The 11,930-nt window shown below is 37.3% G+C and overlaps 1 protein-coding gene across 1 annotated transcript in view; it reads right to left on the bottom strand.

Annotated features, from left to right (window-relative positions):
- Nucleotides 1-1,104: 1,104 nt before the first annotated feature.
- The window catches only part of LOC113510262 (uncharacterized), a 136,963-nt gene continuing 126,137 nt past the window's right edge, over nucleotides 1,105-11,930 (bottom strand). Inside the window, exon 8 of the mRNA XM_031907402.2 lies at nucleotides 1,105-1,370. Coding sequence (XP_031763262.2) covers nucleotides 1,285-1,370 — 86 coding nt within the window. The 3' untranslated portion in view covers nucleotides 1,105-1,284. The remainder of the gene's footprint in view (nucleotides 1,371-11,930) is intronic.

Genomic DNA, 11,930 nt, shown 5'->3' with positions numbered 1-11,930 from the left:
CAGACCTGAGTATATTATATTAACCCTTTTGGTGCCATTGATTTTTACTCATATCTACTTAAAAATGCCAAAGAAATCTTTGTCGTGTTGATGTCATTTACCCTTGTCTCTAAAAAAACTGTATCTCCTCCAAAAATTATCCAATTTTAATATTTTTTTTACAGCAAGCTAAACAGCGACTGATTCGACTCACGAGCGCCATAACGCTCGTAACACTTTTAGTTGCAATGCGCACGAGCGTGATGGCGCTCGTCGGCACTCAAAGGGTTAATTTTAACTCGATACCTCTTAAAAAGTGTAGTTTATTTATTTGCTTTGAATAGGTCATGACAAAGTTTTTATAGAATATATAAACATTTCTATATTCAGAATAAAAGGGTCTTGGCAGACGGACGGAGAACGTATAAGGGGTCCGTCTTTCCCTTTGGAACTACGGAACCCTAAAAATGATCATATTACGTACCGTCGTCGTCATAAACGGTGAGCTGCGATTATGACAGATTGCGTAAATATTCTAGCTAGTAACTTGATGCGTACATATTTGACCAAAACTATATTTGTTTATACGTGTATATATTCATCATATCAGCCTTTAAGTGTCCACTGCTGAACAAAAGCCTTCCCCTTGTGGAGTTTTGCCAGTAGTTGCCACGCTTGGCAGGCGGATTGGCAACCGCAATCAGCCTTTAGAGATGTTTTAAGAGGGATTATATATATTTTGCTGGGTGAAAATGGTATGGTAATCAGCGTAAGCAGCGCAGGTGCCTGTGCGTTAGCGCAGGTGGGGTTACCATATCATTTTCACCCATAAAAAGAGACTCCTTGCTTGTGCCTTCTTCTATAGGTATTCCGTCACCCGTATCCAATAGCGAGGACGGGATGCCTTAAATACTGTACCGCAAACCATAAAAAAGACTCTTTGCTTATTAATTTGTTAAGGCCTAAAGATTACCGCACATTAAAGAAGGGAGAGATGTGCAAATGTTGCTTAGTATTTGATCCTCCACTAGATGGAGTGACTTGAGATCGTCACTCCATCTAGTAGAGGATCGGAATAGGGGATAAAAAGGTGATAATTCTATAAAATAAAACAAAACATCCGACATATATAATTTGTATTAAATCAACAATATTCTTAGTCTTTACATTCTTTGGTATAAGTTAGCAGCTCATTTAGGTACAATTAATCGTAATTAAATTCACAATTTCTCCCACGGACTGTATCGAATACATCTACTTATTTATAATTTACCTAAATTATTATTTATACAGTACATACAATGTCTATGTATTGTTCGCCCATAAAATTATATATAGGAGAAGTAGTGGTTGGCACGCTTGCAGCTTGGCGGCGGACCCTGGTGACGTCACTGGAAAAGAAAAAAGTCAATTACAGGGTTGTCAAAAATGAAATAATTATTATTTCTATTATACAGGGCAAATTTTAAATTATTAGTTTTTTTTAATGAACAGTCCGCTAGTACTAGTGAAATTTTTCACCAAAGACATTTTTTTTTCATCATTATTTTTATATTTTTCAATTCATAAAAAAAATTTAGAGCGTTCCATAATAGCACTGTGCGTATAACTGTTAAATTAATAAAGTCTCGAAATTTTTTATTCGTTTCTGAATTTTCAACTAACTTAAAAAAGAAGAAGATTTTCAGTTCGGTTGTATTTTTTTTTATGTTTGTTACCTCATAACCCTATCAGTAATATACTTTTTTTATCTGAAAGGATATACTTATAGATTAGTTTTATCAAAGTCGATTCAGTAGTTAAGTTTTTAAACTGGTCAATATTTACACATAGAACGAAGAAAAAAAGAAAGAAAGAAAACATTTATTGCCAACAACAAAAAGAGTTAGGTACATCAATTATCAATAGATTAAAAAAATTACATTTGTTATTGCCAACATAGGACAGATTTATCCTAATTCATACGAACAGAGCAATAGAGCACAGCTAGTATACGATAAATTATACGCACATTATATATATAATTACAAAAGATTTCCCAACTTTTTTAAAAACCATTGTTTACTCATATTTCCTCTGTAAATTAATTCATCCAAACACAAGCGCTCTCATGAACTACATAATTAATAATAGAGGGCTCCGAGCATATTCTATAGTTACTGAGCGTCACTATTTCGCTTCAGAAAGGCCTTTGTAACTTAATTTGTTAAGGCCTAAAGACCACCGCTCATTGGAGATGGGAGAGATAGAAATGTCGCTTAGTATTATGTAAATATCAAGTAATTAGGAGTTAATCTGCTAACTTGATTATATTGTAGCGTTATAATTACTATAAGTGTGTTTGTTCGTGATTTTAACTAATTTAATTTGATATTTCTAACATCAACCATCGACCCAGAATTGATGAATTGGTTAATCAAAACTCATCTTTAAATGTCATAGACGACCTTCATAGTATGATGATTAGCACGTTGTTTTATGTAAATGAGGACCAAGGTTCGGTTACTGACTGGGCCAATTTAAGAATTGTGCCTTTCTGAATTGGCTAGTGTCTGAGTGCTCTAGGTTATGGCTCCAGGTGCTCATTGCTTATTTTCACACAACATAAAGAATTTTAACTTGAAGATTATAGGCGACGGTTACCACTTTCCATCAGGTGGATCATCAGCTTGTTTGCCATTCTAAGTTGTATAAAAAAAAAGAGTTTATGGTGACTGTATGGCATATATCGTAATATAATAAAAAAAATACATTAGCATAGTATCCGCGCTTAGAAGCTGGCGAAAGAAGCCTCTCCTCGAAGCACAATCTTTCGCTTTATGTTACTTACTCAAAATGTACACGCTTCAATATATTTTTTTGTTAAACTTTGTATTTCGACTTGAAAACAAATTCAAAGGGAAATCTTTATATTTCAATAAATTCTAATCCTTCCGTTTCTAAATACATAGATTATACAAACACCATTAACTATAAGTTATTATCAAATGACTCTATTGTATTACACAAAGGTCTTTGTAATTTAATTTGTTCAGATCTAAAGACCCCTTTTCAGTGTGCGGTGCGTATACTGGAGGAGGGAGAGCTGGAAATGTCATTTAGCATTATGCAAATATCAAGTAATTAGGAGTCTATCTGGTAACTTTATTAAATTCAAACCATATTAATGACTAGCTGAATCCTGTGGCTTCGCACGTGGATGTTTAATGATACTCTTTCGTGTTATTATATTAATATAGATATGATCTCGCATTTCATCATCATCATATCAGCCATAACTGTTCACTGCTGAACATAGGCTTTCCCTATAAAAAGAGTTGCGTCAGTGGTTTCCACGCTTGGCAGAAGAATTGGTAACTGCAGTTAAGAATCGGTTAGGTTCAAAGAGGGACGCTACTGCCCATCCCTTGACCATTTAGCTTCCTTAGTCGCCTCTTACGACACCCACAGGAAGAAAAGGGGTAGTCCATTCAATGCCAAATTTACATGAGATGATCAAACATTTGTATTGTATATTATTCATTTATAAGCGAAAACTAGAAGTTAGGACCAGGCACGGTAATATCGATATCACGCCAATATCTGTATATTGGGTGTTTCTGCACATTGATGACGGTAAAAAAGATTATCACTAAATTTACCGTCTTTAACTAAACCGTCTTTCAAAAAAAGCGTTCACGCTCACTTTTTATCTTTATCCGAGCAGTAAGTGCTTTATATTATTCTCAATTTCGTGTATAATATAGTATATATCATATATGTGTAGGTATATTTGTTATTCATATATATTTATATGTTTATATATGTAATTTTAGTATGTATGTGTATCAATAATTAGTAGTACCGCATTCGAGTATTCTGACACTGCCCTATGGTTGACTGGGAGAGAATGCTTTTAGTATTAAGTCCGCCATGTACACATATTTGTACTAATGAATAAATAAATAAATAAATAAATATCGCCCATACCGGTTAGATATATAGATATATATTAATTTCTATATTGTATATCCTATATTTAATATATTCGTTATTGGATCAATATATACATATTGTGATTGCAATATATAGATATTGCTAGATGTTACCCAACCCTAGTCGAAACTACGAGCCCTCACATAAAACAATAGTTTTTGGAGTGTTTACAAATCATTACACGACACAATACACAATAACTGCATAAGGAAACATAGTACAAAGGGAAGCTTTGACGCAGAATTTATGCAATTGACTTCTATGTTAAAAAAAGAACTGTAAAAAATGTGATTTGTAAAAAATACTATGTTAATTTTTTTTTATTTTTTTTATACAACTTAGAATGGCAAACAAGCTGACGGCCCACCTGATGGATTTAGGTGTTATTCCTTTGTACCCAGGAGTCCTCAGGAACGGCAACGCATGGGGGGTATACTGCTCATGTCTATAGGCGACGGTTACCACTGTCCATCAGGTACTGCTCATGTCTATAGGCTTGTTTGCCATTCTAAGTTGTATAAAAAAAAAAAACAGTAAATTCACGCCATATCCCACCCTTCAAACCGAAATACAGCCATGCAAACACCTGCTTCACGGTTGAAACACGAATGAGACAGAGGTACCCAAGCAATCGACTTTTGTACAAAAAATTATACATAAATTTACAGGTATTTTAATTTTTTTTTATTTCATACTCCTTTTATATTCGCGTAGATTTAGTGTTAGTTTTTGTATTATTATTTTTAATAATATAAAAGATATTATTTTAATAATATTAAATACTAGGCGTCATGTAACCATATTTATTTATTTATTTATTATTATTTGACAATAAATACAAAGTTACAAGCACAAGATACAGTCAGTCATGTCGTACAGGGAGGTTAAAGATATAGCCTGATATAGACCTGGCTGGAAGAAAATGCATGAATTACATAGTTGCACAGACAAGAGAACATTCTAAAAATGAAAAACTCTTTGGCTATAAAATCGCATTCCTTCGTCTCGCCAAAAAGACTTTAATAAAAATTAAGTCGACGTATTGCTGTGGTGGGTTTCAAATGTAAACATTCGAAACACGAAGGATCTCAGACAGCGACACTGTGGGCGGCCCACGTCACCCACGCCGTATGAATCATCCGTTATCAATCTGTAATTCGATATGATAATCGAATCTAATGTCGAATGTGTAATTCAATTTTCGCTAATAAAGGCGAACGAATTGACAAGCAACTATTTTACGAATAATTTTCAGTTTTATTTATTTAATTATTCATTTACATTTATAAAAGTAATAAGATAGATAGTATTATAGATACAAACAATTACCTACAAGAAATAATCAAAGTGCAGTGCAAAATAAATAGGTATAGTTAATTGGAGTGAGAAATGGTGCAAAAGGCGGCCTAATTGCTTGGGTACCTGTGTCCCATTCGTGTTTCTATCGTGAAGCAGTTGTGCACAGCCACGCAATGTTTCGGTTCGAAGGGTGGGATATGGCGTGAATTTACTGGGAACACTCATATACTATAGGAGTACTCAATAGGGTGAGACGATATTTCATGCCAGAACACCGCCTGAAATTATATAAAGCCCAAGTCAGGCCGCATATGGAATACTGTTCTCACCTGTGGGCAGGAGCGCCACAGTACCAACTCCTTCCGTTAGACCGCATTCAAAGTCGGGCGGCTCGAATTATCGATAGTCAACGCCTTACTGTCCGACTCGACCCACTGAAACTGCGCAGAGATGTTGCGTCTCTGTGCATCTTCTACTGAATTTATCATGGGGAGTGTTCTGAGGAATTGTTCGGATTGATACCTGCTGCTGATTTTCACCACCGTACAACCCGCCACAAACTAAAGTTTCATCCCAATCATCTGGACGAGTGGCGGTCTTCCACCGTGCGTTTTTCAAGGCACTTTCTTCCACGCACAACCATTCTTTGGAATCAACTTCCAGCAGCAGTATTTCCGAACCGATACGACAACATAACCTTCAAGAAAAGAGTATATTCCTTTTTAAAAGGCCGGCAGCACACCTGCAATGCCGCTGGTGTTATGGGTGATCATGGGCGGCGGTAGTCACTTACCATCAGGTGAGCCGCATGCTCGTCTGCCCCCTGTGTTGTAAAAAAAAAAAAAAAAAAAAACAGAGGAATAAAACCTGAGTCCTCAGGAATGGCAACGCATGGGGGGTATCATGGGCGAAACTGTATACTCTGTTATGTCCATGGTACTGCTCATGTCTATAGGCGACGGTTACCACTTTCCATTAGGTGGGCCGTCAGTATGTTTGCCATTCTAAGTTGTATAAAAAAAAATCGCTAAGCAATCTCTTCCAGACAGCATTTGGGTTTATTTATTTTCACTATAAAACCACAATAAGAATCAAGTATACCAAAAACCATAGAGGCATGTCTGAAATATCACTAATTCTGTAAATATATATATATATATATATATATATATATATATATATATATATATATATATATATTGTTAGATATTAAGACTACTACAAACAAGGAGTGGGGCAAGGAGTGGGGAGCCAAGCCTATAAAAACCGGGTAGTTCATAGCATTGGTCTTTTTCGTTCGCCAACTCTCGAGGAGCGCAGACGGTGTGTGTGACGTGTTTTGCTGTAATCGGTTTATTATTATTTTAATTACTTAAGATTGGTGATTTGTTCGATTTATTATTTAAATATCTTTATAAAATTGTTATAATTTTGTAATAATAAGTATTAAATCATTTGTGTTGCTACCGTCTTCTTTTTTTTAATTATTTTCCACTTCTGATGCTAAAATCAGAAGTGGGATAAAGAACTTAAATGCCCACTATAACTTTCGATCTGTTTAACATAAGATCAACAAAGCACCAATCTTCTTTTGTTTTTATATTTCTTGTATGTGCATGAACAATTGTTGTTTAACATTGTGTGATAAGCAGAGTCAGTCGCGCAGCAAGACGCGTCGACACGACCGTGATAGTAGATCGCGTGATAGGCCGCATAGTAGATCGCATGTTAGATCACGCCATAGGTCGACTTATAGATCACCTACTAGATCGCGAGATAGGATGCAAACATCACAGCCTAGGTTACGGAATAAACGTACTAACACGCCTCCTCGCCAACCCATAGTATCCCATAATTCGATGCAAGAAACATTACAAGCGATATTGACGCGATTAAATACATTAGAAAAAAACTATTCCACAAATAATCATAGTGATAATACTTGTCAACATAATCTCGAATTACCCACCATTTCCGATGTAACATTTAACTGTTCTACGCCAAGTAGGAATGTCACCGTAACTAAAGTACAGCAAAATAACGTATCGAATATTCCCATTCGTGTGACTACCCCACCTGGGGATCGCCAACTGGACACATCTCGGTCCGATATTATTATTAACAATGTTGATCAAGATTTCCGCGAAGATAGGGTAGTAGATAGCACGCAAGCATTAGCAGACGCGATTAAATCTATTAGTTCACAACGGTCGCAACGCAATCATACGCGGTATTAGTGACCCTCAAATCCGAGCCGCCGCAGCGAATGCTAATTTGACTTGCGACAACATAATGTCGTTTCTTAATATTTACGTTAAACCTACCAATAGTACGGCAACAAGAAATAATTTAGGAAAGCGCCCCTTACCTTTAAATCATATGAAAGGTCCCCTTAGGTGTTTTAACTGTGGTCAGTCTGGACATAAAAGGTTGAATTGCACGAAAAAGCCAAAGGACACTGTTGTTTCTACCCACGCTATTGTTGATTCTTCTGAATCTACGCAGCGATCTGTCACTTCGGAATACAAAACCACAAAATGTGACTTTTGTAAGAAACCGGGCCATCGCAAGGAAAATTGTTTCGCGAAAGAAAGATCGAACATGCGTAATAAATGAAACGTAAATTTATGCACTACCCTTTTATTAACGGATCCCTCTCGAAGCAAAGACGTAGTAACAGCGATAATACAGGGTATTCCCGTTGACGCACTCATTGATAGTGGCGCCTTGAATATTTCGCTTATATCATCCGGGGTAGTAAAATATTTTTCATGTGAATTAAAACCTATTAATTGTGCGTTAAAGGGAATCAGTGCAACAGTAATTCATGCCAATTCTTATGTAACGTTGACTATCGAATTTGATGAAATTACTCTTGAAGCGGATTTTGTAGTCGTTCCAGAGTCATGCATCGCATTTCCTTTGATAATAGGTACGTATATACTTAATCGCGATGGTGTCACTTATGTTAGGTCTAAAGATAAACAATATTTAACGCATTTACCTATGACACAACAGCAAGTAAATACGGTAGTCCCCAATACAAAAGACCAAATCAATACACCTCTTTAAGGTGATGATCGCAATTTGCTCATGTTAGTGATTAATGACTTTTCAAATTATTTGATATCTGGTACAGCTTCAACAACTGTTACTACAGGCAAAATGAGTATTGTCGTTAAGGATGATACTCCTATAGCTTATAGACCGTATAGATTACCACATCAAGAGAAACTCAAAGTTCGTGAAATAGTACATGATTTAAAAGAAAAAAGGTATCATTCGCGATTCAAATTCAGAATATGCTAGCCCCATTCTTCTTGTGAAAAAGAAAGATGGCAGCGATCGAATGTGCGTTGACTTCCGAGCATTAAATCGAGTAACTGTTAGAGACCGTTATCCTATGCCTCTCATTGACGACCATATAGATCGATTAGGTAACTTTAAATATTTTTCGAGTTTAGATATGGCTACTGGCTTTCATCAAATCCAAATAGATGAGGAGTCTGTACACCGAACGGCATTTGTCACTCCAGAGGGTCATTTTGAATATTTAAAGATGCCCTACGGATTGACTAACTCTCCGATTGTATACCAACGTATCATTAACGAAACCCTTCGCAAACATATTGAGGCTGGTAATGTGTTAGTTTACATAGATGACGTCTTACTGATGAGTCACAAAGTCGAAGAAGGTATTAACCTGTTGAGAGACGTGTTAACGACTCTGACAAATGCGGGCTTTTCTATTAACTTACGGAAATGTACCTTTCTCTCGATGCAAGTAGAATACCTAGGGCGTATGGTGAGCCAAGGTCAGGTTAGGCCGAGCCCCAGTAAGGTGGAAGCACTGGTGAACGCACCGGCTCCCGCAAATGTTAAACAGGTTAGGCAGTTCTTAGGCTTGTCAGGTTATTTTAGACGTTACATAAAAAATTATGCAACCAAAACCGCTTGCATATCATGCCTAACTAAGAAAAATATTGACTTTTGTTGGACACCGGAGCAAGAACGTGCGCGTCAGGAAATCATAACTTGTCTAACCAGTGAACCCATATTAGCTATTTTTAATCCCTTAATTATCGCTATTCTCCAGTAGGCGATGAACCGAGACTACTTTGTTTTATACCAAAGGGGCATCGGTTAAGTTTGTTGAGAATATTTCATGACGAACACGAACATATAGGCGCGGACAAAACTCTAGATTTAATACTTAAACATTTTTGGTTCCCTGGATTACGACAATTTGTTAACAAATACGTTATGCATTGTTTAGTATGTTTATCCAAAAAACGCGTACCCAGAGCTCCACACCAGCTAATAACTTCATGGAAAAAGCCAGACACCCCTTTTGATACTTTGCACTTAGACGCTTTAGGACCATTGCCCGAGTCCAGCGGTTATAGATTTGTGTTGCTAATAGTAGATGCTTTTACAAAGTTTTGTATGTTATATGCAATACATAGGCAAGACGCAGGCGAACTTGTACGTATACTCACTAATGCTATATCATTATTCGGTGTACCAAGATTATTAGTAACAGACCGTGGGCGAATGTTTGAATCGTCCATTTTTACTAAGTTCATCTCCGAACTCGGTTGTTCAATACATTATATAACACCTGAAATGCACCACTCTAACGGTCAGATAGAACGGTACGTGCGGGGACCGTACTTAACATGATTAGAATCGAAGCCAACCATAAGATGGCGTCATGGTCAGATCAGCTATGGCGGCTTCAACTCATCTTGAATATTACCAAACAAATGACGACCCAGACGTCAGCTCTGAACCTGCTTGTTGGCACCGAAGCAACGACGCCACTTATCCGTTTACTGGTACGAGACGTAGCAGTGGAAGGATCTTTATGTAATAGGGAAAGTTGGCGCGAAATTCGAAGGGCGAGGGCCAACGAATTATTGGAGAAAAATCGGGAATGTCAAAATAATTACGTTAATCGAAATCGGTGTGCACCTCGTATTTTTAAAGTCAATGACTTAGTGTTTGTCATTAAATACTCGCAATCAACGGGTAAGTTGGACCCAGGAATGCGAGGACCGTACAAAGTCACCAGGATTTTGCCTAGTGGCCGCTATGAGTTGAAATTGTTGAGTGAGTCATACGGGAAGACTACACAAGCGGCAGCAGAATACATGGTTCAGTGGCACGGGGAATGGTGTCCCGAAACGTGCGCCTCATTTTTTGCAAGTAAGTTGACGGTTACTATTTTGTATGTACATGTTTGTATCTTAGGCAGTCACAAAATTACATCATACACACATATCAAGCTCGCCCTCCACTGACTAATACTAACCCATTAAAATAACCTCCCTGTTTCACTACACACATACACAGTGGCTGACTAAGTTATAAACATTGTGCTGGTTGGTAACCTGTTAGACTCATATGGTGTGTCTTCTAAGTCAAATGTACACGGTACATTGGGATGTGCGATTCAGTGATGCCTCCATCCCGGACCGGTCAGAGCAAGCGATTCAGTGATGCCTCTGTCTGACTGGTGACGTAAAGCTTTACAATGGTGTGTAAAGATTTTACGGGTATCAGCAAGCGATTCAGTGATGCCTCTGCTGATGCAGGCACTGGGGACGCCCTTTGCCTGATTTGTTCACAGATGTAGCAACTCTGCCAGTTTGGACTTCGAACAGCCCAGAGAAGAGAAGAACCTACCACTATGTCCCCAAGTTGAGCTCTTTATAACCCAGACCTTTTATGATTGAAATATGAAAGTGAATTAATTTTCCTACCTTAAATAACGAGTGAAAGATAGACGAATGAATGTGATAAAGACGCGAGCTTTTGTGTGTATGATTCATATATGTTTTAGATAACTCTGATGATAGTGATCCTATAGCAGGACCATCGGGATCACAAGGAAGCACCTGCACGCCACAGAACGTCTTAGACGAAGACCTGTGTCTATCATCAAGCACTGACGAAGATGCTAGAGTCGAGGACGACTCTACGTCAGGATAGGCCGTGTTAGATATTAAGACTACTACAAACAAGGAGTGGGGCAAGGAGTGGGGAGCCAAGCCTATAAAAACCGGGTAGTTCATAGCATTGGTCTTTTTCGTTCGCCAACTCTCGAGGAGCGCAGACGGTGTGTGTGACGTGTTTTGCTGTAATCGGTTTATTATTATTTTAATTACTTAAGATTGGTGATTTGTTCGATTTATTATTTAAATATCTTTATAAAATTGTTATAATTTTGTAATAATAAGTATTAAATCATTTGTGTTGCTACCGTCTTCTTTTTTTTAATTATTTTCCACTTCTGATGCTAAAAATATATATATATACTAGACAACACGGGAGTGACAGTTTACGAGACTCGCTCCATTATTTTTGCTTGTTATTTGTTTATTGTGTTTGCGTGTTATTTTTTTTTTTGTCTTTGGTCGAACTGCCATCATCTTTTTTTGCATTGCCCTGTCTACATACGTCCTGCTTTTTTATTGCAAAAACAAAAAAGTAGGTATCTATCTATTTAAGAGCTGCGCTCTTGTCGGTGGAGCTCTTGCCACTCACTACGATTTTCAGCGAGTCTCTTCACCTCCTGATACGACACGACACCAACTCCTTCCTTGATCTGCCTGATGTAACTATGTCTCGGTTGGGGGGAAAGGGATTGTTAGTAATGGAGGCTAAAAATCTCA

The sequence above is a fragment of the Galleria mellonella genome, unplaced genomic scaffold (assembly GCF_026898425.1).
Source record: "Galleria mellonella isolate WM207_F2 unplaced genomic scaffold, CSIRO_AGI_GalMel_v1 utg44, whole genome shotgun sequence".
Taxonomy (NCBI): Eukaryota; Metazoa; Arthropoda; class Insecta; order Lepidoptera; family Pyralidae; genus Galleria; species Galleria mellonella.
This window is presented reverse-complemented; position numbering and strand designations above follow the sequence as displayed.